General features: G+C 41.5%; 1 protein-coding gene across 1 annotated transcript in view; it reads left to right on the top strand.

Moving 5' to 3' along the window:
- LOC111334789 (axonemal central pair apparatus protein HYDIN) overlaps nt 1-25,913 on the top strand; it is a 54,612-nt gene that overhangs the window by 25,136 nt on the left and 3,563 nt on the right. Inside the window, exons 41-72 of the mRNA XM_088755601.1 lie at nt 282-688; nt 1,205-1,388; nt 2,302-2,524; nt 2,801-3,157; nt 3,396-3,609; nt 4,135-4,302; nt 5,036-5,257; nt 5,694-5,845; nt 5,970-6,286; nt 6,575-6,750; nt 7,254-7,426; nt 8,111-8,309; nt 8,904-9,003; nt 9,278-9,546; nt 10,151-10,491; nt 10,819-10,963; nt 11,269-11,562; nt 12,194-12,941; nt 13,237-13,511; nt 14,052-14,320; nt 14,542-14,970; nt 15,308-15,532; nt 15,862-16,172; nt 16,692-16,839; nt 18,870-19,077; nt 19,643-19,888; nt 20,607-20,776; nt 21,190-21,388; nt 22,042-22,311; nt 23,108-23,413; nt 23,786-23,869; nt 24,846-25,055. Of these exons, the coding sequence (XP_088611727.1) occupies nt 282-688; nt 1,205-1,388; nt 2,302-2,524; nt 2,801-3,157; nt 3,396-3,609; nt 4,135-4,302; nt 5,036-5,257; nt 5,694-5,845; nt 5,970-6,286; nt 6,575-6,750; nt 7,254-7,426; nt 8,111-8,309; nt 8,904-9,003; nt 9,278-9,546; nt 10,151-10,491; nt 10,819-10,963; nt 11,269-11,562; nt 12,194-12,941; nt 13,237-13,511; nt 14,052-14,320; nt 14,542-14,970; nt 15,308-15,532; nt 15,862-16,172; nt 16,692-16,839; nt 18,870-19,077; nt 19,643-19,888; nt 20,607-20,776; nt 21,190-21,388; nt 22,042-22,311; nt 23,108-23,413; nt 23,786-23,869; nt 24,846-25,055 (8,039 nt within the window). The remainder of the gene's footprint in view (nt 1-281; nt 689-1,204; nt 1,389-2,301; nt 2,525-2,800; nt 3,158-3,395; nt 3,610-4,134; nt 4,303-5,035; nt 5,258-5,693; nt 5,846-5,969; nt 6,287-6,574; nt 6,751-7,253; nt 7,427-8,110; nt 8,310-8,903; nt 9,004-9,277; nt 9,547-10,150; nt 10,492-10,818; nt 10,964-11,268; nt 11,563-12,193; nt 12,942-13,236; nt 13,512-14,051; nt 14,321-14,541; nt 14,971-15,307; nt 15,533-15,861; nt 16,173-16,691; nt 16,840-18,869; nt 19,078-19,642; nt 19,889-20,606; nt 20,777-21,189; nt 21,389-22,041; nt 22,312-23,107; nt 23,414-23,785; nt 23,870-24,845; nt 25,056-25,913) is intronic.

The following is a 25,913-nucleotide window of genomic DNA, read 5'->3' as shown; positions in this document are numbered from 1 at the left end:
TTGCAGACTAAGCATTTTCACCACTTTTAGATGGCCTAACACTTAACTCGCAAAGTGTCTCTCTCTTCCAAAGCGTTTAAAGATATGGGTATCCGCGAAATACCTGGGAAACCGGATGAAATGCTGGATAGGTTAACTGCTATGCACGAGCATCACATCCAAGAGGAGTTGTGATATCACTTGTTCACAGTTACTAGAGAAAACAACGGGGCGAGTTCCGGGGGGATGACTCATTCGGCTCGTAATCTCTCCTGATTGTGGAATTTTGCCCGCTTTTACAGCTCAAAGAGCCAAGGAGTTGTGTGCATCAGCTGCTCGAGCTGCTAAGGAAGCGGAACAAACTGCCGAACTACAGCTAAGTCAACCCACAGTGGGACTGAGTGTGGAGGCTGTAGCTGCACTGGGTGCAGCCACCGGTCCCTCGGCTTCCACTGCGGGCTCTGTCACTGGGGCCCAGTCGTTTCTTGGGAAGGATCGTAAGACTTCCACCATTACTGGTGGCCCTCGTGGAGGAGGTGTTGGGAAGAATATTCCTCAGCTTCAGCAATCGCCCCCAGGGACCCCACCCCAGGCTGCACCTTTAGGCCGAAAGCTGAGTGTCAGTGCTAGCGTGGCTGGTGAAGACGGACTGTACAGCTGCCTCCTTCCTGAGGATCTTCTTGTCGAACTACTGGCAGAGCGATTTCAGGTTTGTTTGAGAAGATAAATACTACCGTGATTTCTGATTAGCCAGCAGAAAATGGGGTAAGGAAGTTAGTGTACGCGTTCGAGAACAACTGTTGGAAGTGTCCATAACATGTCACTTATCTCATCGAGAATTATTTTCGTGTTCAGCAATCTAAAGTGACTAAATTTTATGTACATTAAATTATCTATTTATATATATTCCGGAAGTACTTACAATTGCTCAACACTTAATCTCGCTCTCTTACTTACATAACATACCATTTGATTGTAGTGTGTAACAATGAAGATTCACAGCTAAGTAAGGAGAGAAAGTGAACCAAGAAGGCGATGATTGTTTTAATCCAGGTTAACTACTTCATAATGTGTTACAAGTTTTAGAACGGAAAACAAATTACCATTTCCGTGAAATGTAATCTTTCAGAGTAGAAGAATGTTCTGCTGAAACCGTAACTACTTATTCCAAAGGAAGCTCGTTGGTGTATAAAGCTTTCTTTTTAATTGTAATCATTGATTTTAGTTGAGTGACTGTCAGAGAGGAATCGTAGTGGATGGCTTGGAGTCTCTGTTCAGTCCGAACATGATGGGTTCAACAAACGCTATCCTGCGTGCTTTCAATAACCGCAAATATATCTTCTTTGTGACACTGATGTTGGATCAGGCCAAGCTAAAGGCTGTGGAAGAAAAGAAGAAAGAGGAACAAGGTAAGGGCAGCTATATCTACGTGGAAAAATAAACAACAAAATTAAATCATTTTCGTTGAGAATGATGACTCGGCAAACTGAGGCTATGTTATGTTTTAAACTGTAGCTTTGTCTGAAGTCATCAACGTGCACTTTAGACCTGGCCCTGGTTGTTTGCTGGGTGGATAACGCTTTCCATTGGATAGATTGCCATAATAGTAATAGCAATAGTAATAATAACCAAAGTTTAATGTCTTAACGTGGGGTATGGTTACCCATATTGCCCGAGCCAGAGGCTCATGTATGAAACGCAAGACAACAACCCACCCATCCCACCCCAGGGGAGGACATCCATCACACAGTAATCTCTTGCGTGGGAAATTAACGTCTCCTACCCCTAACCCTGCAAGAGACGGGACCTCCATTTATTCGTCCCTATCCGAGAAGACCAGAATATCTAAACCATTTCTTGATGATATAGAAATGTTATAGCTATCTGGTGGATAGTGCAGTATGCGATTCATACGTTGTATAGCGTTATCCGTCCTTTGAACAACTGGGCTCGTGTTTTCAAGTCAAGTAGATTTGAAATATTATTTATCCTCATGAGGTCTCCCTGCCTGTGTGTTGTTATTCTGCCTTTCTTCATGTTTGCTTGGCGGTGTTTCGTTCATAATCATTGGCATTTTTTTGAACAAGTTACACATCAAACGCGGTGACTGTGGATCTACCAACAACAAAAATAGTTGCCCTACATGCACTGATGAAGAAATTATGTTGGCTCAAGTTTTCATAGTAAGGATGAAACTCTATTCCGACCGACGGGTAGCCTTGGTATCTTTTATATTGCAAGGGGACTAGAAGATCGTAAAGGCTGGAAAAGTCACTCATGCAAATGTGGTGTAAGTTTCACATTTGATTTTGCTTTCATCAGCCAAGCTTGAAAAACAAAAAGAAGAGGAAGAGAAGCGGCGATTAGAGGAGATGTCAGAAGATGAATATGATGCTCTAACGGAAGAGGAGAAAGCTGAGGTAGATAGGAAACACTTGGAGCAAAAGAAAGAGAGAAGAAAACGAGAGCAAGAAAGACAAGAGAGGGAGAAGAAAGAAAGAGAACTGCAAGCTTTGATGGAGGAAAAAAGACTCGAGGAGGAGCGGTTAGTGATTCCTAAACTAATTTCTTTAACATAGACGACAAATCTGATAGCCTGAGCTTGAGATCTGGTGGGTAATTCTCCTGATTAGTTGCTATGCATTCCCCCCATAAACTAGTAGAGAGAGTTAAGTCTCAAATCAAGCTAATGCCTGAAATGCTGTTTGAATTTCCTGAACTTGACAAGCGCTTGTGATAAGTTTAGATGTGGTTTTACGACCTTGAATGGAAAAGTTCCCTATTTTTCGATTGTATGTTATTTTTCATATCTTTCTTACAGTGGAAATCAAAAAAGCAAACGTCGAACAACTCAACAAGTAGGAGGACCTGGTGCCAAGAAAGGTCATGACGGAAAGGAAAAGAAACCTGAGAAAAGCAGTGACAAGCTGACACCTAGTCGTACCACTGGTCTGTCGTCACAAGCACAGCCCTTCGACTCGCGCACGGGCGCCCCGTCGGTGATTTCCGAGCGTTCCGACAGCAGTGATGTTACCGACGACAAGAAGCGACTGAACATTGCCAAAGGGCAGAAACATCGGCAGTCTTCGGCCATAATGTACCCTCCGTTGATCCAGCAAGTGGAAGAATCTAAACCACCGTCTGAGGAAGAAGAGAGAGAGAAGGAGCTTACTAAGAAGTAGGTGACCATAAGGCTTATTAAGACTGACACAGCGTTACTATAATACTGTTAATGTAGGAAGTGCTCAACAGCATTTTAACGATGCTACCATTTGGTCCCCACAACCACGACCACCACGTCCATCATTCTTAAATCTCTCTACTAAAAGGTGAGGCCCTTAATGAACGTAATAGGGTGTCTTGTCAAAAGAAAAGACTTCTAATGTACTAAGCGGATGTTTTTGCCGGTTTGGTAGGTTCAATGCATTCGAGACTAGTTTACGAGACATCGATGGCTTGCTGCAAAACTGGGATCGATCTACAGGTACTGTGGCTCGAGCGGACACCCCCAAGTCTGAAAACTTTGACGACTTTCTACCAGCGCCTGGATTGACCAGGCGAGGTCGAGACAAGAAAGAGAAAGAACTCAGAGAACGAGAAAAGGAGAGGGAAAAAGAGAGAGCGAAGGAGGTGTGTGATTTATCGAAGACCCGTGATCTGAATACAATTCCTTATTTGACACAAGGAAAATTTTAAAGAAAGAGAAGAGTCTCCCAGATTCAATAAATTATAAAGAGAACATTTGAAATTCCACGCCACATTTCGCGTAAAAACTGCTGTGTAAAGAACTGCCAAGGGTTGGGTTTCTAATAAAATTGCGAGTTATGTTATTGATTTATCTTAAATAGTGTGGAAAATGTTTTGTATAATTTCTATTGCCCTGTTTGAGTCTTGATATTGAAATATTAGAGTTTCTGTAGATAGTCGTTCAAAAGGTGGCTGTTTTGTAACCGTCTGACACATAAGGCGATCTTGATAGATCCGATGTTGAAGTTTCCCCATTTCCTTTCTTTATGTCAAAGAAGAAAAGTATTGAGAGCTTCTCAGTGGTCTCGATGTTGCTGTTCCTAGCTGATTTGCGAGCGAGGGCTTTTCATCTCAAGCAGATTTTTCTTTACGTTGACCAATGATTTCTTCATGCTACTTTGTCTTTAGATTTCTGACTCTCCAATGTCAGCGCTCAGCGGTGATCATGATGACGACGATGATGGCAGTAAAAAGGACGGGGTAGGTGTACCGCAGCTTATTGTGGACACAGTGAACCCAACAGAGTCACAGGCTGAAAAGACACTAGCCAAAGGAATTCTGCCAACAGTTGAAGAGGTAACCAAATAGGGATTGGTTAGGATTTCTTAGTCCTCGTTTGCACAGTGGAACTTGCAAAAGTCTTATTTACCAACTTTGCTTCTCTCTTCAAATTGGATCACATGTTGTGTAGTATTCAAAACTTCCATTATTTTTGTAATTTGTTTGGTTCTTGAGCGGGTAGTTACTAATTGTTGCCGTTGTGCCCTGCTTTTTAGTTTGCTATAACAAGTAACTGTGGCAAACAAACCAGGATATCAATTTTCTGTTGATTTTCGTTCATGTATCCGACGAAAATTTGTATTTACCGTTCCTTTTACAAATCTAAGCTTTGATGAGCAGGGCTGTGGTTTAGCAGCGTTCGGTGGCCCCTTGCGCCTTACTTTCGCTCTTGGGCGACATGGGAATTTTAGTTTTTCATATAATAGCATACGCTGGGCACCTTGTATTTCAAAGTTGCAAAGCAGTGGACTCCCTTCACTTTTTCTTAGAGCACAGCCTTGATGAGGCTTCTTTTTTCGGTGGAAGCGTACAACGGGGAATTGTCAAGCCGCGTAGCCGATTTAAAAGTGCTGCAGAGAGTATAATCCTTCAATCGAAAAAAGAGAAAGCGTGGTCGAAGGGTATAAAAAACGAAAACAACAAAAGCAGAAAAAAGAAAGAAACTTCCAGACTCTGACGTTGTCATGTGACTCCAAAGAGTGTTTTTTTTGTTTTCTTCCTAATGATCATATCACCTTGCCCATTTTAGGTAATGGACGGTCTGGGTCTGGGACCCCATGGTCCTCCAATCCCACCCCCGGCCACCTTTGCTGTTGTGCCTTATCCCGTACGAAGACGTCCACCCCTGGGATTAGATCCCCCTTCTCATTATGTATTCGTGGCGTCGGGGCCAGATGATCCTAATGCCCCTAAGGAGGATAAGACAAAAGAAGCTGAACTAGAGGTGGAGAAAACACCCGAGAAACCACCGGTTAGTACGTTATTTTATGATTATTATCATTATGATTGTTGTTATTATTTACAGCCCAGGTTCCATGAATTAGATTTCGAGCCAGATAAAGTGGGCTGGAGTACGTAAATTGTCTGTTAAACTCTCTGTAAAATCAATGATAAGATTAAGCCAAAATGGTTTTCTTTCTTTTTGATAAGTTTCTATCGGTGAGCTTTTTAATTGTATTTTGAAACCTTGCAAAAACGTCTAACTAAACACACCAAATTGCCTGGTCATAATTTTTATTTAGGGGTGTTTACCTGTGAATCACGGTCCATATAAAAAAAAAAAAAAAGCCTAGTATCCAGACATCTTGACTCCTGTCCTTGTCGATTACGTCAACCACGTAAAAGTGGTCATTAGCTTTTATTAAACACTGATTTGTTGGCAATGCTGTTCTCTCCCTTAATTGCAGGAACATGGACGCAAGGGCCGTAAAGACAAGGACGATAGAGAGGGAGGTACAAAATCCAGAAAGGAGAGGGGAGGCTCTGCCCGGAAGGGTAAAGCCGCACATGGGGCTCCATCTCCACCACCCAGTATCACACCTGCAGAGGAAGACAAGAGGTTAATTGGCTTTTTAGCAAACTATTATTTGCTAAAGCGTAGTGAGTTAACTTTGCTGGTACCAAATTGCTTTATGTTATAGTAACTGATTTCCAGCATAGTTTTCTGTTTGTACATCCAACAGTGAAACTACTGTGGTGCCCAGCACCCCTCGACTCGTCAGCCACCGCTGGGTCATTCCCGCCAACGATATTGTGAGGTTACGCATCCGTTTCCGATCCGAGGAGCTGGGTCAGTTTGACCAAACATTGAACTTTGAGATCATGGGGACGCGCCGTCGTTATCAGCTGTTTTGCCGCGGCGTCTGTGCTTTTCCCGCCATAAGTCGCGAGCCGCGTGTGGTGTTCCCTCACCGCCGAAAGTACCGCAAACCGGAAGAGATCGTGCATAAGAAATACGTGCTAAGTAGTGAGACTTTTGAATTTGGTCCACTGCTCTGTGGTAAGTCTAAATGATTTGACCTTTTTATAAGCTGTGGTAAAATAAAGTGCGTAAAAAAGGTTGTTTAGGCTGTTGCTTTATTCTCCTTTTTGTAGTGTTATGTCTTCTTGAAATTCCGAAATATATTTTTCTTACGTCTTTATGTTCCCAACCTTACATTCGTGCATTTAAACGGAATCAATCACCAGTAGGGATTCTGCAGGGAGAATAGACGTTACATTCTATTAGCTTCCAGATTTTGAAACCATTTACTTAGAAAAATGGTTTATATATTTCCTTTTTTGACAGGTAAGACTCGAGACCGGTACAAAGAAGGGAAGTATCCAGAGAATATGGAAAAGATAGTGATTTGCAACACTTCTCCTCTGGAAGCAGATGTCAACTTTTGTTTCCAGCAGGACAGCACAGCGGTTACCTTCATTATTGATCCGCCCAACATGAAGTTGAAGCCGGGAGAGAGTCAGGTAGAGGCAGGAAACGTTTCCCTGTAGAAAAGTAAAAACGATAAGGACGAGACTCCTTAGATTTAAATCCTGATTTTTGTAAAGTGAGGAAACCAGGCTTTGCCATTTGTTTCCTTGAATTCTTTGAAGGCTCACTGAAAAGGAAGTCAACTCATAAATGTTTTCAGTGAAGAGTTGGTAAATTCAAGATATTGCCATTCTGAACCTTATATGTAAAGTTCAAATTAGCAATGTTATGTATTTACCAGCTGCAGCAGACGCTAGCGTTTTGATTCTTGTCGCGAAAAGCTGTAGAAAGCGACACAATGATAAACGAAAAACGGCCTTTTTAGCAAATAATGCGATAATGATACCAAATACAATGTTCGTGTGACGCTAACCCAAGTTTCAAACCTAGGTTGATGTCTGTGTTAGGAGAGTACACTTAACAGTGCCTGATTAATTACTGCTATTGGTCATTGCTCAACAGCTGTAAATAGTGAGAATTATTATTGCTGTTGCAGGACCTCACTCTGTGGGCATATCCTAAGACACCAGGCTTCTTCGAAGATGCAGTGGTGTGCTGTATTCGAGAGAATCCTGAGCCGGTTGTGTTTAAGATTTCCTGTCATGGTGTTCGTCCTGAACTGGAGTTGGATCGGAGACAGCTGCAGTTCGATAGAGTTTTACTACACAGGTCTGTTGACACACCCTTTCGCGTGTCATAAAACAACTTAAAAATGTTTTAGCAAAGCCATAACTGATTGAAAGCAATATTTATTAAATGAGTGGGCGCAGTCTCAAAGACGAAATAGCCCTCGGTTTCAGTTGTCTCGTTTTGAGCCTGTGCTGTGACCATTGTTGTGTTGCCCTAGTTAATTGAGTTCCTCAGAGTTACAGAGTTACCCACTTTGTCATTTCACATAATACTCATGCCGTTATTGAATGCGTCCGCGATTATTATAGCAAAACGTGATTGAAAGGGAGGCAAGAATGCTCAAATTGTGTTCCGTGGTTCCGGGAACTAGCGATCAGAATTTATCCCTTGCTTTGTTCCGTTGATTTTTCGTGTAAGGTTTTTGAAGACAATATTGTCTGACAGCTCCTCTCCTTACTCAAAGATGAATCAGGATACTGGGAGATTGTTTGACATCTATGACAAACGGGTGGAGGATTTAAACTTTTTACTATTGTAGCTTAAAGAAGCAATACTTTATACCCAACGTTTCTTGAAAAACCGGAATCTATGGCTATTTCCATCCCAAAAAAGAATATGAGTAAAAACAAAGCATACTAAATCACTCACTCTCTTGTCTTCCTCGTATTAGGATTCCCGCAGCCATGACAACATACTCAATAGCTCTTTCTGTTCTTTTTTCAGGAAAGACACAAAAATTATCTTCCTTCGTAACAGCACTCTGCTACCTGTGGCGTGGCGAGTGAATGGGATGGACAATCTGGGTGATGACTTTTCGTTGACTACTGAACATGGCGTGATCGATGCTAAATCAGAGTTCGCTCTTCAGATGCACTTCAGAGCTGTGCGGCCAACCAACGTCAAAAAGATCGTGAGGCTGGAGGCACGTAACGCACTAGTTATAAATTAAAAACTTTCAGGAAGCGAGACTTTGGCACGCGCAACTGTAGGTCTTCAACTCGATAAAATTTAAGCTAAATTCGAAGAATGTGACAGCGTGATGCTGTTAGTGAGCTTCTATGCGCTAGCTGATGTTTGGCTGTTTGCCGCGTGATGCGGTTCTAGTCAATACCCACTAATTGACCCTGGCTCACCATAGAGTCTCTTGTAGCTCAGTGGTTAGAGCATCTGACTAGATCACGGAGGGTCGTGGGTTCAAATCCCATCTGGAAACTCGATTTTTAAAAATTGTTTAAATCCGAAGAAGTGTGATAATTCAAATCGATTTTGATCTACGAAAATACACTTAACTTGACTGAGCTAAAAGTGAAGGTCTGCCCTCGAGCCAAGAGGCACATTTTGAAAGAGCTTATACCGGATTCTATGGCATGAGGTGACTAGGAGTATGCTCCTCCACTAGGATAGGATGGGAAGCCAGTCCATGGTTGTAGCTGGTATGCTGCAGCTCTTAGCTGTAGCTGTAGCTTCTGCGGCTGTAGGTGCAGTTTGGTTAACTGCAGTGTTTTGTGTTTCAAAGGTGTCTGATGTGGAACAGATCATGGGCCTGGTACAAGCAGAAAACATACAAGTTCTCGCGGAGTCTTATGATGTTGCTTTAGATATGAGTTTCCCTAAAGGTACGTAGCTTGACTAATACAGGTATTGGCATCCATTTGTCATTGTTTTCGTATTGTATTAAAGTAACAGTGATGGTAGACTGTCATCAAACGAATTCCAAAGACTACCTGTGAATATTTTGTCATTTTGAGATATATTGAATATTGTCTTTAATTTGATAGCCAAACTTAATTCTTAAGCGGTGACTATTCTATTGGATGGAAAATGGCCTCGCTTTGAAATCCTCACTTCAGATTTGTTTTCAACAAAATTGCTTTACGTTGTTTTTTTCAGGTGCAGACGGCGGTCTTGACTTTGGCGTTCTCAAAGTTTTGGATGAAACAAAACTGACTTGTTCTCTAAAGAACAAAGGCAAGTTTGAAATCAACTTCAATTTCGTGTTTGAGCCAACAGACGGTTCACCAGCGGACGTGGCACAGCTGTTTACAGTGATACCTAACAAGGGTCCCCTTCTGCCCACTGATCGTCCTACACAAGTACAGGTCATCTTCAGATCCAAGAGTGAGATTACTATTAAAGACCAGCCTGTCCTCAAATGCCAGGTAAACAGTGTTTTCGCTTACCGTTTCAAACGATATTGTAGATATGTCATGACTTGGACCTTTCTATTCCTTCGTGTTTATCGAATTACTCCGGCCTTCCTAAGAGTTATATGACCTTTGACAGTTTTTGTCCTCTTAAAAAACAAGCAAACAAACAAAACTATAGCAACAGCAAAACATGCATGAACAAAAGCTTTCGGAAGTAACTTAACAGCATTGGTTTTACAGTATTGTGTCGCTTGTTTTGCTTACATTTATGAATTGAAGCAGGAAACGAGAACAGAACTTTAATGCATGTTTTTTGTGTCTTTGCTGAAAGCTTCTTTTTCCCTTTCATGACTTGAAATGCAAGATACCCGTCAGTTTACTTTTGATTAACATCTCAATTGTAAGAGTCAAAATTAGCAAAATCACAGAACGTTTCGGTATCATCTTGATTTGAAATTATATCAAAATACTGGTACCATCTCGGTTATTTTTATTCTTAAATGAAATTTTAAAAACATTTTAGAAACTCACCAATCAATTCAAATTGCTTCCCTTAATCCTCCGGATGTAAATGCCTCACGTGATGTTCTTATCGTATGTCCATTGGTTATTTCAGATCGTAGAGCCTCATCTTGGCGAAGGCGGTGAAGTGATTGCCAGTATTCCCATAAAACTTAGCGTGCGCTCCGTGTACAGTAAATACGCCGTATCACCGGTCAGTGACATTAACTTTGGAGCCATGCTTATCAGCACTAAGAAAACCCGGGTGTTCACCATCGAGAACAAGGGAGAGTTTGAATTCCGGTATTCAGTTCTAAAGATGATCAGCACGGTGTCACAAGGACGCCAGAAACTAGTGCCACCCACGAAAAGAGCCAAATCACGTGATGGGTCGAGTTCGGGAAGATCTCAACAGGACAAACCATCTAAACCTAAGAGGGCAGATTCAATACGAGGGTATGTGGTTATTTATATGATATTACACATGCAAGAGTTTCAGCACGTTCGTTTGCTGGGAACACGTCGCGCAAAAAGTTGAAATGGAGTGTAGAATGTTGAGATAAAATGTAGATGATTCGAAAGAAGTCAAGTAATTTCATTGTTATTTGATATGAATGAGCGCTCCAACCAAATTTCATCGCAAATCTTTTGAAAATTGTACATATTCATTCCAACTTTTGGCCATCCGTGACCCTCGACTATTTTTTTTTAGGTACGTACACTTTTCAGATTACAATCCCCAACCTGCAGTATTGAAATAATGCGCTTTCAATTGTTTTACAGAGCCGAGTTGACCGCGGGTGCACCAAACATTCGCCTTCAGCTTGGAATGTTCACTGTCTACCCAGCTGTGGGAAGCGTACAGGCCGGTAGTTCTGTGCAAGTAACGGTGGACATGGTCGCTGAAAGTCCAGGCTTCTCAGAAGAGGTTAGTTAGATTTTTTCTCGCACCTTGCGCGCGCTGTGTTTTTGAAATGTCTTTATGACGCCAATTGTATTGCGCGAGCGCGGCGGATTTTAAGCGAAGTCAATTATGACGTGAGCACTTGATTGAGCGTCTGTTTGTCGGTAACTTTGTGCACCAACTTCAACGTCGAGCGAAACTCTGCTTGTTGGGCAGATTGTTTTGCATGGGGGACAGGAATTTGCCTTTCTGACTCCTTGTAGAATCGATTTCACATTCTCACAAAGGTTATTTCCACGTAACAATTTTTTTCTTGTGTTTTATTTCAGGACATTGCCATTGACATCTCAGACCGCCCGCCGTCAGATCAACCCCATGGAATACCCTACAAACTGATTGGAGAAGCATGCATCCCTAGGATCACTACAGTCACCCCCGAGACAATCGGTTCTATCTTCGAAGAACACTTGATCGTGAAACAATTAAATTTATTCCAGTACTTGACGCACGACCTCGCGAGTGGCTCCGGAGTGTATGGAGAAGACGAGAACAAGTTCATATTTTACAACGCAATTGTTGGACGGAAAGCCAAAGCGAGGTTTAGAATTGGTAATCCAAACAAGGTACGTGGAGAAAGTGATCGTGGATGGCAAGGGGGTTTTGCGTCAACCCGCTTTTGATTGGTCCAGAAAAATTGGCGCCCTAATTAAAACAATCTTAGTTGGTAACTCGTATTTTCCCGCGCCTCAGCCAGTTTCTTATTTTTCTTCGAGTTCTTGAGATATTTATCTCTGTTCAGCTTGGACGTTGTCAGTAGAGACGTTCTAACGGTGCTGTGCTTCGCGTTTCGTTATTCTGTGCTACTTTTTGGAACATTTTGGGCTTGATGATTGTTTTGAAGGCTTGGCATACACGTCTCAGTTGCTGGCAAACTTCCTTTACTAAAGCCCTAACGGGAGTCTCGCATCAAGAGAGAGGTTTAATTTCGCTTATGAGTATCTTTCTTTAACCCTTTACACCCTTACATCAGTTTGATTGTTCTCTCAGTACGTTTCCTGTGATACTTAAAGGAAAATTTGCTTAACAATCAAGAGCGTCTTGACCCTGCGACCATTTCCTCTATTTTCATAGCTTAATTGTTTGCTGCTGGAAGAAATTAGATGCCTATCACTGTGGGAGTCAAAGGTTTAACAGAATAAAATGCCTTTCCTCTTACGGATGAGTTTTGTGATCTCTGTTTTGTCATCAATGCAGGTGCCATGTGACTTGGTTCTTTCCGTGAAACCGCAGTCCATGAAACCGTCTGCTCGCTGGCACGACGTCTATGAAATCGAACCACAGCGGTCGTCGATTCCAGCTCACAGCTATGTATACGCCACTGTGACGTTCATTCCTCCGTCCATGCAAACTTATAATGCTACACTTGAAGCTGCTGTGGACGGGATGCCAAGCACTATGTCAAAGTACCGCAACTTAACTTTCGATATTCAGGGTGAAGGAAACCTTCCCAGAATCACCGTGGTTCGACCCACTGCGCGAAACAAGAAAGGTGCTCCAGTCCTTTTGTTCAGACGTCTTTTACTTGGACGCACTCAAGTTCTCTCGCTCTCGCTTAAGAACGAAAGCACATTGATAGCCCGAGCAAATATCGATTTGAAAGATCCCGAAGGTATGTACAAGATTTCATGCGTGGAAGGTACCAAAGCTATGATGCCACTTGACGAAGGCGAAGACGACGTTGATCCGAAGTCGCGAGTTCACACCTTGTCTGTGGTGGTTCCCATGGGTAAGACAGCAGATTTTGCAATCGAGTTCAACCCCTCCCTGGTGGGGCGTTTGGTGGGCGAAATTAGGCTGACAGTGGTGGATAATCCTTACGAAGAAAGTACAGTTCAGCTGATTGGAGAAGGGTACGAAGATGAAGTGACTATAGATAATATTCGGTCATTTGTTCAGACTGAGAAAATGGCGCCTGAGACGGAGATTGACGACAACACGCCAGGTACTATCACGAAATGACCTGATAGTTTCTCTGTTTGTGTGTCTGTTGTTTGTTTGTTTTTTATTTTGCGAAACTGGAGAAACAGTGTTCCAAAGACATATCTTTAGCCTTAGACTTCGTGTGGTTGACTTTGAAATTAATTGAACACTGGATACTATTGTTATTATCTTTGTTGTTGTTGTCGTTGTTGTTGTTTTTGTTGACCTTGGTGTGAAACGCGTAGCATGGATACGGCCCTCAAAAATACTATGTTACATTAAACCCCCTTTTCTTATTTAATTTGTCTGTTCCTCAGCATCAAGAGAAAACCACGTCAAATTCGGGGATTGTGCGGTAGGCGTGTCTAAACAGCTGTCATTTACTTTGACAAACCATTCCTCCTCGGACCCATTGCGCTTCACTTGGACCCCACCGCCTGAGGTGACGTTTTCTCCGTGCACAGGACACCTACAGCCTAACTGCGCAAAAGATGTCACATTAACCTTCTGTTCGAACGAGCCAAAGACATATTCAGCAACAAACATTCCTTGCAAAGTCACTAAAATCAAGCTAGGAGAGGCGCAAGATAAGGTATGGCTCCCTTTTGTAAAAGAAATTGATTATAACGTGGTATTTGTTTATTATCTAAACGACAGCTTAGGCTCTTTGGCTAAAGTAGAACTTCTCCAGTTACGGTGAACTCATTTAATTGTGCAAGAAGATTCATGGCTTTATCTCCACCGTAAGAAGATTAGGAATGAAAAAGAGGGAAAGGAGATGCTACTCTTCTTAATTAGTACAAGTTCTAAGATGCGTAGCGATGATCAAACCCTTCGAATTTATCAAATCTATTAGTTTATCAGCTGATCAAACCCTTTGAATTTATCAGTTTCTAAGCCTCTGCTTTCTTGGAGCAAAACATTCTTTAAATTTGATAACTTGCTTATCTTCATGATCCTTTTTTGGAGTTTAATTTTCCTTTTTTCTTAAACTCTTTCCAGACACTACCATGCTAAAAAAAAAAAAACAAAGGAAAATGGAATTGGCGAAACATTTGTTTTTTTTTAATTCGACAATTTGTTGTTTGGATGTTTAATAGATTAAACGCTAATGTAATTTCCGTTTCTGTAGGCGGTGGACTGGGACGATCGCATGCGTACTGTAAAGTGGATTGACGTGGCACCTAGTGAGGACCCTTCCACTGGCGTGAGGAAGTCCCCCCGGCCTGCCAAGAAGAAGGTCATCGAAGTTGAAGCTGAGCCTCCATATACAGCACTGGAAAATAGCCCTAAGGACGTGGAACTATTGCTAACTGCCGTGTGTGACTATGCTAAATATCGCTGCAAAGTTGAGAACATTCACTTCAAAGACACACTGATGTTTCAATCCCGAGTGTACAGGTAAGCTGTGAGGTATTTACAGATCACTTCCGTGGAAGAAACATTCCTTTCCATCTTTCCTAGTGCCTATTTTGAAATTCTATTGGGCGTATTTTTAAAGCGTACAAGATGAAATGTTTCTAGATGTGAAGTTGATAACTCAATCATCGATCCCAATTAAGAACAAGTTTTCTCAGTTGTCAAAACTTACTGTAAAGATTAAGAAAAAAATTATTTTTCAGCTTTACAGTCTCAAACAAAGGCGATGTGCAGCTCGATTACAAATGGCATTTTCAACCAGTGGAAAAACAAAAGACTGTTAGCCTAGCGGAACAGCTCGTAGGACCCGAGAGACCCGAAAGCTCTGCTGGACAATCTAGCAGTCAGCAAACAGGTCGCCCTTCAACCTCTGCAGGGGACTCATCAGTGCACCCTCCTAGACGTGTACCCCCAATGACCCAACGACCTGGTTCTTCCATGGGCGGGCGGCCGTCAAGTGCCCTGGCTATTGCATACGAGGCAGGCAGTGTTGTGAGTGAAGGAGGAAGCGATGTGTTCCCGTTTGTGATTGAGCCAGAAAGTGGAAGCATCCCTGCAAGAAAGAAGGGTAGCTTTGTTGTGAAGTTCTCGCCGTTAGATGTGTCCGAGTATGATGCTTTGGTGACCTTTAGGTAATACTGTGGTACAAAGATGTAACATACAAACTCGTCAAACAAACATTAAAAAACGCAAAGAAACTCATAAAAAAAGAAACAAACAAATGATAACGTGATAGGCGTTTATTTGCCAAACCACACAATGCAACTGAGTCAAGAAACTTATTTGTCGTCAAACATGAAATTTGGCGTTTTGGTTAATGTGAAAGAAGGAGTATCAGAGAACCAGCGAACCCGGAGAAAAACCCTTTAGAGGAAGGAACGAAAATCAACAAGAAACTCAACCCTCAGGTGACGCCAGACAAAATGGTTGCAATAACGATTTCTCTCTCTATTCTTTTGATCTTTACAGTGCTAACAACCTTCCGCCCGACACAGGTGGCTTCTCCATTCCCGTCCGTGGACGGAGTCTTCTTCCCTATTGTCACTTTGAATTGGAGGAGTCGGATTACGTATCCGGGGGGAGGAGAAACCCCGAGTTAAGGGGTCCTGGTGGGGCTCCCCCTGGATCTACCTTGGATCCTAGCACAAAAGTCATCGAGTTCAAATCGTGTGGAGTCAAGGTCAAAAACATTAAGTAAGTGAAAACTAAAACCTTTTCTAACCTTTCTCTCTCCGAACATAGGAGGGGTTACAGATGCAATTCTTCAACCCTTTAATTTCATTCAATTTCCAGTGTCAAATTTAGTATTTGCCCATTTTTCAATTATGTTGGTACAAATACGCGTCAAACTCCCGATTCCAATCGCCTACATCCAATTTTTACGGCCTAGAATTAGTCAAATCCCATGTTATATTGTTTAGAAGCCAGGAGTGGAAACATGGTAAAAATATCTGAGCAATGCATGTGAGTCACAGTTAGGATCAGTTGGTGTATAGGTACTTATAAGTGATATGTTCCCACAGGCGTTTTAGCGTCATAAACCCATCCAACACAAGCTACAGTTTCTTGTGGACCAGTGAAGACACACTGGATGGTGCGCCGCCAGAAACTGTCAATTTCCGGTGCCTGACTCCCGAGGGGACCATACTGAGTGGCAAGAAGCACGAGATGGTGTTTGAGTACGTGTCAGACTCGCTTGACCTGGTAGAATCATTTTGGCGGTTCTTTGTGCCCGAATACAACTTCTCAATTCCATTTGTTTTGGTGGGGCACACATTTGAGCCCGTGCTGTCGTTTGACAGGTCTCACATAAACTTCAGGGAAATGCTGCTTGGTGAGTAAATCGCGTCTCTCGTAATTGTTTTTTTTCATTTTGCGTCGTGGTTTAATGGGTTCAAAGAGAAAGAGATTTTAAGATATTAGCACTGTAAGGTTGGAAAACATCAGTAAGGGAAGAATAAACGCAGAGGAAACAATGATGGCAAAGGATTAAGACGATTAAAACAGATTGCGAATGATGACCTAGAAAAAGTCAACTCACGCAACATGTGACTTAGCTCGTCGCTGAGATTGGTCGGATCTAGTATAACAGGACAATGAATAGGTGTTAGTAACCTTGGCACGTTGCTCCTTTCGAATCGGTTCCAGTGCGTACAATTGTACTGGTAATGAAATCACCGTCTCTCCACATAATTTGGAGTTGAGTTTTTTTGATCGAAATGGGAATCGCTGTGTAATTGGAAAGGAAATAGGCAAAGACTCCTATTACGGTTCTTTGGTTACGCCAATCTTGTGTTTTTTACGTCGATATAGATTTAGTTGTTGAATACATCTTCACGCTGTTCTGTTATAGGTCACCCGGCAAAAACAACCGTACAGTTAGTGAACGAGGAGAACATCCCATTCACTTTCTCATTCAGTGAATCATCTTGTCACACGGAAGGATATGCTTCCAGTCTGGCTGTTGAACCCATGTCTGGAATTGTTCTTCCTAAGGCCAGGTACGAAACTTCGTGATATCTAAAGTAATAATATTACAAATGGGGTATGAAATAAATATTTTCTTATATAAACACCAATGAAAAACCAGGTAAGCTTTCGCACGAAAACGTGATTATCTTCACACGTGAAAATAACATATTATCTCCACACGTCACGGTGAAAATAACACCATTACTATGGTTATGTAATAAATCGCATCTTTCGTAGCGAAAGTGAAATGTTTTGGTTTTTCTTTGATGTTTGTATAATAAATAGAATATTACATGGCCGCTTGGAGATACGAAATTTCTCTTCCCGAAGATAAATTTCGTTTCCCCGCGCGGCCGTGTAATATCCTCCATGCTCTGACCGGTGATAAATCAGTGACGCTTTTATCCTCATGTGCAAAGACCAGTGCGTAAAATTTTGTAGAAGTAAAGCCTGAAAAAGAAGAAAAGAAAACAATTCGCGTTTCGACTTGGCTTGTGTAGTATCTGGTTGTGTTTTAACTCTTTACACCCTTACATCAGTTTGTATATTCTCCATACTGTTCTCTATACGTTTCCTAAGGTGCTGACAGGGAGAATTTGATTAACAATCAAGAGCTTGTAGATGATAAATCAAACAACAACAAACATATGAAACATATGTGTGAACTGCGGTTATGAGACGTATATGAGAACGATCCTTCGCAGTAAAGCACTATTTGAGCAATAGTGAAAATCAGACCTGAAAAAAAAAAAAAAAAAAAAATTTCAGGCCTGTACGGGATTCGAACCACTGACCTCTGCGATACTAGTGCAGCGCTCTACCAATTGAGCTAACAAGCCAACTGGGAGCAGGCCATCAAATTAATTCGATATAAACCCGTAGATGATAAATCAAACAACAACAAACATATGAAACATATGTGTGAACTGCGGTTATGAGACGTATATGAGAACGATCCTTCGCAGTAAAGCACTATTTGAGCAATAGTGAAAATCAGACCTGAAAAAAATTTCAGGCCTGTACGGGATTCGAACCACTGACCTCTGCGATACTAGTATCGCAGAGGTCAGTGGTTCGAATCCCGTACAGGCCTGAAATTTTTTTTTTTTTTTTTTTTTTTTCAGGTCTGAGTTTCACTATTGCTCAAATAGTGCTTTACTGCGAAGGATCGTTCTCATATACGTCTCATAACCGCAGTTCACACATATGTTTCATATGTTTGTTGTTGTTTGATTTATCATCTACGGGTTTATATCGAATTAATTTGATGGCCTGCTCCCAGTTGGCTTGTTAGCTCAATTGGTAGAGCGCTGCACTAGTATCGCAGAGGTCAGTGGTTCGAATCCCGTACAGGCCTGAAATTTTTTTTTTTTTTTTTTTTTCAGGTCTGATTTTCACTATTGCTCAAATAGTGCTTTACTGCGAAGGATCGTTCTCATATACGAATCAAGAGCTTCTTTAATTGGTGATCATTTCCTTTATTCTCGTCACTTTACTCTTTGAGATACGGGTGATATTGTAGGGAGAAGTTAGATGCTACAGTCACTATTTGGGGAGGTCTAAAGAAAATTATTTAAGATGGGCTGTTATCAATGTTTAATGTATAATCAGTTGGGTCTACACAACAAACATTCGCCGATGCTGCTATTTCGTTTTTAGGCTAACCGCCTCCCGGTTAGCTCAATTGGTAGAGCGCCGGACTGTTCTGTGGGAGGTCGTGGGTTCAAATCCGGCCGGACCAACACTCAGGGTCTCTAAATAACTGAGAAGAAAGTGCTGCCTTTGTAATAATATCTGCAAATGGTTAGACTTTCTAGTCTTCTCGGATAGGGACGATAAATGGAGGTCCCGTCTCACAAGCCCTTGTATATGAAAAAAAAAATTTGTGGGACGTTAAAGAACCCACACACTGTTCGAAAAGAGTAGGGCACGTAGTGCCCGGTGTTGTGGTCTATCTTTGTGTAGTGTCTATCAAATTGATGGGGGGTACTGCGCCTTTGAATATTGTATAGAAAGGGCGCAATATAAATAAGGAATTCATTCGTTCATTCATTCATAGGCTACCAATCGAAATCTCCTTCACGGCAACTGAACAGAAGGAAGTGAACTTCAATGTTCTGTGCCATGTGAAAAAGAAAACTTCTCCTCTAACCTTGAATGTGAAGGCCGAGGGATACGCCATGAATGCGCAGCTTGTTTGCGAAGATTCGCAGGGTAACAAGGTGGAGCTTACATCCAAAGGAACTAACAGGATCAACCTAGGAACGGTTAGTTGTTTTATAGGAAAACATCATTGGTGATTTAGCTTAACGCGAGACCTTAAACTTTTTATCTGCTTTTGAAACCAGAGTAGCCTTCGACCAATTATTTATAATATTAGGGCCGGAGAGCTAATGATTTTAAGTTGAAGATCAAAGTCGATTTCGGAATGAAATAACTATGCCAATCACTTAACTGATCGTTTGAAAACGACGAGACTCTTTTACTGTCTTTCTCTTTTTTATTCGCTCTCTTTTTCCTCTTAGATTATCGGGTCAACACATATAATAACTTACTAGAATCTAAGAGCTGATTATCACTGTGGAAAAAAAATTTATTGCGTTTGTCTGGCCAAGCACAGTATGACCCTCAAACCATTCTTCCAACGGATCTTAGGTTAAAAACAAAACCACAAAAATAGAAGAGAGAGTGGGTGAAAATGGTTTGAACAGATTGCCAGGAACTATTTATATTTGTAGGGTGCACTAACCATGACATCTTTGACTTCCTCAGAGAAGTTGTTAGCAAACGATAACATGAACGTGTTCTTTGTTTTTTGTACTCTCGTTGAAGGTTGAAATCAACGAAAAAGCCACCCGGCAGTTGTTTGTCATCAACTCCGGGAAGTTTAATTTGGACTTTTCGTGGGAGATTCATAACCGGACTAAGCTGAAGGGTCTAAGGGTTCTAGATGGGGAGGAGCTTGTATCAGTTACTCCTGAAAGTGGAACGGTGCCATGTAGTACTCGCAAGAGATGTCAGTTAGCTTTCTGTCCGCCTGGAAGACTCTCACTGACAGGATGCGATCTGTTGTTAAAGGTATTATGATTTACGTTTTGCAGTTTGTAGAAAGACATGTTGTGAATGTAGGTTTGCTCCTTGTTGGAGACATTTTTACTTCAGGGTTACCTTTGAACTAAGCTATGGTTCTGCCAAACGCACTTGAGAATTTTTTCTGGATAAATGATATCGAATCATTTCATAATTGAACTGTGGAGGCGCGGTGGCCTCATGGTTGGTGCGCTCGACTCCGGATTGAGTGGTCCGGGTTCGAGCCCCGGCCGGGACATTGTGTTGTGTTCTTAGGCAAGAAACTTTATTCTCACGGTGCCTCTCTTCACCCAGGTGTATAAATGTGTACCGGCAATTTAATGCTGGGGGGTAACCCTGCGATGGACTGACATCCCATCCATGGGGGAGTGGAAAAACTCCTAGTTGCTTCATGCTACAGAAACCGGAGTTAAGCACCGGCCTAATGGGCCACTAGGCTCGTGAACAGACTTTACCTTACCTTTGAACTAAACTATGGTTCTGCCAAACGCACTTCACAACTTTTTCTGGATAAATGATATCGAATCACTTTATGACAAAACTTTAAAGATTGTTCTGATTTGACATTGTGTTGAATTGAATTTATATAGTTCTTTGTAGCAATTTGTGTGTCATCTGTGGGAGTTAAAGTTTCATCTTCGAACTGTATGCAACTTCTCTTACCTGCAATGTTACAGATGACCTCTCGTTTCCTGCTTGTCTGTAGATCACCAATGGCCCCACATTCACCATAAATCTAACAGGGAAGGGTACACAGCCTGGACTCAAGTTCTCGTTTGTAAGACATGACTTTGGTCCATGTTTTCTGTACCGTGCTGGTATGCCTCGGAAACGGACTACGCTGATCATTAGGAACGAAGATACAAAAGATATCAGGTGATTTGTTTATCTGTTTCACGATTATGTTTACATTTCATATTTGTCTTTGGGCCCACTTTCACTTCACAAGAATCAAGTGGGCAGAAATAGTTGCGCAATGGATCTTTAATTAAAGTTAGTTGCTTTTTATTCTAAGTTATACCAGTTTTCAATCATTCTATTTTCAAGAAAGCGAATAACCATGGTTAAAATGTCTAGAAGCTCCATTTTATTTCAGATTATAGGATTTTAATTCCCTTCAGTTCACTCTTTCCAAGAAGCTGTAGAAAAAGAAATTCAAACAAAAGCTGCAAATTTACACAGTATTTTTGCAAATAATTTTTCCGAAAATGGTATCTGACTATTTAAGGAAGCACAATTAGACTCGGACCACGTAATTTATTTCCGTAACTCCATGTTATGTTTTTCAGTATCGAGTGTCAATACGAGAATACTGCCCACCTTGAAGTCGACTGCTTACCCGGAGTCCTGGTACCGAACGAAGCCATGCAAGTAGATATCGTGTTTTATCCCCGGGAAGCCAAGAAATATCATGAGGTCATCCCATTTGAAATCAACGGTCTATCCACCATGAATGTGGAGATATTTGGCGAAGGAACTGAGATGAAGGTAATGTATTTTACTCAATGTACTACTCAGCAATGTATTTTTTATCTTTATCTTTGAAATAGCTTGTTAACTGAAACATTTTTTAGACAAAAAAAAGTGAAAATCTTCCTCACGGCATCCAGGATAAGCTAGAATCATTTGATACATCAAGTTCATCAGACGGTTGCTTGCACAAAATGAAATCATTTGTTGGCGATGTTTTATGATGAATTGTGAATTTGTTTCCAACCTTTTGTCAACCAAACCCGAACACAAGGCATAACAACTGGATAAGGTCTCAGAACAGCTTGTTTTCCGGCACCGGCTAAAAATTTGCCACGCCTTAGAATTTCGCAACGAACTAGTTGAAGGGTAACACCGGACTGTAAACAAGAAGCAACCAAAAGGGCTTTAGGAGAACTACACAACGACTTTTAAATTGAAGTTTTGGCTCTAGCCAAACTGCATAAAAACTTGAGGAAGGAGCAGACAACAAAAAAAAGAGGTTCTTTAACGTAAAAAAGACAAAAGAGGTGTTGATAAGCTAGGGAATAACAAAAGTGGTGAAGGATGGAGACGATAAAAAAGGAGTGCAAATAACGAACTTGAAAATTTTTGGCCAGAGTTCTTAAGGTGCTGGAACCTTGACAGTTCTTGTTTGTTATTCCTCGTAGGTAGAAGTCGCCAATCCTTCAGACAGAAAAGTAAACTTTGGAGCCCTGCGTGTCGGTCAAACAAATCAGCGAAGTTTGAAGTTAGTGAACCGCAGCCCTGCACCAATTACTTTCACCGTGGCCATTACACCAGCTGTAGTGGCGCTTCAACAAGCAAACATTCTTACTATTAGCCCCTCTTCGGAAATCACTCTCAGGGCTAATGGCGGCACGTGTGGTGTGGAGTTGACTTTCAAACCGAAAACACGCATACCACAGTTTACTGAAGAGGTAAATTAACGGCTCGATAGTCTTTAAGATTTTTTATTTTGTAAAGATGCTATTCTGTTACGCTCTTTTCTGTGCCTATCGACGGTATTTTTCCGCCAACAGCGGCTCGTGGTTGTTTTTTTTTTTATCCTGCATCTATCAAAACTCCCTTTTGTTTCTTCCACAATGTGGCGCACCATGTCATAGTTAATAATTTTTTTCTGCATCATAAAACCCTGTGATTTAGCCAACCTCCCATCTTCTCCTGTCTTTAAACACGTAAGTCCATCATAGCTTGAATATTTTCTTTTGTCCATGTACCAAAAACCTTTTCAAGATAAGATAAAAATTCAACACATCCTCGTTGAAAACAATGAATATTCACAGTTGCTTTAAATATGATATGTAGATATTGGCCGGTGCTTCGTTCAAAAATATTGCATGATTGGCAACCTTAAAATTCACACGGAGCGCTGTTCGATGTAGTGTTGTCAAAACAAAACCATAGTAACCACAACCGCCAGCCAATCAGAGCGAGGAAAGTATCACGGGAAGCCAATGAAAACTCGGAGCAAAAAACGAGAACATTTTCTGAAGCGCGGGAAAATGCGAGTGACCACGTTGCGATTGGTCTAAGTTTTGAATCTGATTGGTTGAGAAAGTGGCGTGAGTTTTTTTCTGAACCAATTACAGAGCTAATTAATGAAAACCAAAGCAATCCCGAATTACTTTCGACAATCATTTAAAAATTGCTCAACTTTATCCGGTTTAATTTTTGGATTTTTGTGTAATTGTCCGTTTATTCTTGACGTTGTAGGTGATGTTGGAGTGCGCCGGCATGTCCCAACCAATCTTTGTCGTAACTGGCTCTTGCCAAGGAATAGAGATCACGTTGGACAGCGACTCGGTGCCGTTTGGCGCTGTGGTACTCGGCAGTCGCAGCACAAGAAAGCTAATCATGCACAACACAGGAGACATCGGAGCAGCATTTACTTGGAATGTAGAAAAGTTCCAACCTGATTTTTCTGTCTCACCAGTTAAAGGTTACATTTCACCTGGAATGGAAGTTTCCTTCGAGATCGTGTTCCATCCCACTGTAGTGAATCATGATATAAGATACGAGGTATGAAGCACATCTGTTCGGGAACTTGCAGATAATTATAAGTTATTATTTTGTTGATTTGGCATTTTTTTCCCAAGCTACGTCCACAAGCGAAGATTACTCAGCTAGAACGGTGTTAAATCACCGTAATCAATGAACACCCGTGATTTTACTTCTACACCGTGAGTAGTCATCGTGTGAAATGTTAGCTTTTCAAAGTTTCTCTCGGCAGTTTGTTTGCCTTCAAAAATTTCCTGTGGATCACTGACTAACCAGATATTTATATCAACTTATTATTTCCCTAACATGCCGACTCAGATCAAGACTTTTTTTAGAAACCAATAATTTTGCTTCTCTGTGATACCTGACTGTCGTTTGTGTTTTACTCAACAGAGTTTACGTTGTGCCATTGAAGGAGGCAAAGCACTGAAGCTCGTTTTGACGGGAAGCTGTATCCCACAGACACCTTTAAAGGAGGTAAAACATCCTAGCTACTTTAAAAAGAAAACCACTCATACCGAGGAAAAACAAGAAACACAAGGGTTATGTTTTTAGCCTTGTGCCAGGTACCCATGCAAAAGCCGCCTGGTTAGCTCAAATTATCGCGCGCCGGACGGCAGTGTAAGGCGAGGAGTATCAGGTCTGATTAACACTCAGGTTCTTGAAGTTGAAGTTGAAGTTCATTTATTTGTTTAAGTAGGTTGATTAATTTGGCAGCTGTAATAGCTGATGTGGACCTGCTGTCCTAACCCACCCATCCCACCCCAGGGGAGGACATCCATCACACAGTAATCTCGTGTGTGGGAAATTAACGTCTCCTGCCCCAACCCTGCAGGAGACGGGACCTCCATTTATTCGTCCCTATCCGGAAAGACTAGAATATCTAACCATTTCTTGATGTTCTAGAAAGGTAGCAAATTCTTCTCAATTATTTTAAGACCTTGAGTGTTGGTCCGGCCGGGCCTCGAACCCTCGACCTCCCGCACAACAGTCCAGCGGTCTATCCATTGAGCTAACCGGGAGCCTGAGAAGAATGTGCTGGCTTGTCACATTCATCAACGAATGGGTAGACATTGTAGTCTTCGCTGATTGCTTTTACATTTTTATTGTTATACTAAGGTAACAAAATGCACGACCCATAGAACTAGAATTCATAAACCCCGACCAATAAGGGCATCTATTATCTTGCTGGCAGGTCCACACCAGCACACACTTACACTCACTGTTTAATTTCTCCTTGCTCAAACATATAAACAAAGGATTATACGACAAACAATGGATACCTTTTTCCATGAGCGGCTGTGCCATAACGCGAAACTCAAACACGAAAACCTACTGGCAAAGATAAACAGACAGAGGTCAGAGGTCCTTTAGAGGGCGGAAGATCACTGTGCTTACAAAACTTTACCCTTACTTTGTTTTCGTTGTGTTCACTTGCCCTCCTTTCTCTTAGATGCTTCACTTTACGACCCATGTACGCACTCGTGACACGCGTAATCTTGTCATACATAACCGAACAAACCAGTTATGGATGATGCGGCCTGTAATTGACGGTGAATTCTGGTCTGGTCCTGACACCATCACGGTGGAGCCACAGCAGAGTAAAAACTACGAGTTAACTTACAGACCACATACTATGACTCAGGAAGGAAAGAAACACCTGGTAAGAGTAGTTCCTTTATCACTGATTTCATTTCTCATCGCATTGCAGTGCTTTGCGCTACATTGCCAGCACTGCATGGCGTTGATTTTAATTGCTTGGGAAGAAAGAGCTTCCATTTTTTATTGAAGGTTAAAATATTGTTTTTCCCCATTCTGGCGCCGTCCACAAGCGTCATTCCCCGAATCACTCCATTTTAATTACCTAATCCTCATTTTCCCGCCCCAGACTACCACTCTGTTCACTCTATGACGATATCAAGTGTCTTGCACAATCTAATAATGCAACTCGTAGATATCTAGAGGATTTCAGCCATTCCTTCGGACTTTGTCTGCCTTGTTGTTTTTATGTCAATCTCTGTAAACCTCAAAATCTCCCCCTTCTTTTTTCACGGTGTTGAAGCTAATTTTTGTCATAACAAAGATTAAGGTTACCAAGATGAAACTTCAAAGTTCGCGTATTGTTAAACTCAGTAACTAAACTAAAAATTTCCTTATGGAGAGCAATCAGGTTAGAATTTCCTTTTTTACTCAAAACTAAATTATTCCCACCAGGATCAGTTCACTTGTCAAGTTCGTTTGGAGATACTCAAGCTTTTAGCTTATTTTAGTAGTTTATTTGTACAACCCTACCTACAAAGGCATTTTTTTAAACAAACTATGAGTTAAGGAAATCATTTTGTAGGACATCTGATATGAGGTCGTGATGTGACGCTTAGCAGGGGCGAAAAAAGCTATCGGATTTGCGGTAGAACCCTATGCTCACCTAACACTCAGTAAAATCCGAAAGTTTTCCTGTTTCTAAATAGAGCTGCAGGCTGGATGATCGTACAGTTACACTTTTTTTTTTATTTTCACCGAG

This window comes from Stylophora pistillata, chromosome 3 (genome assembly GCF_964205215.1).
Source record: "Stylophora pistillata chromosome 3, jaStyPist1.2, whole genome shotgun sequence".
NCBI classification, from domain to species: domain Eukaryota; kingdom Metazoa; phylum Cnidaria; class Anthozoa; order Scleractinia; family Pocilloporidae; genus Stylophora; species Stylophora pistillata.
Note: the sequence above shows the minus strand (reverse complement) of the source record. Positions and strands in the feature narration are given on the sequence as shown.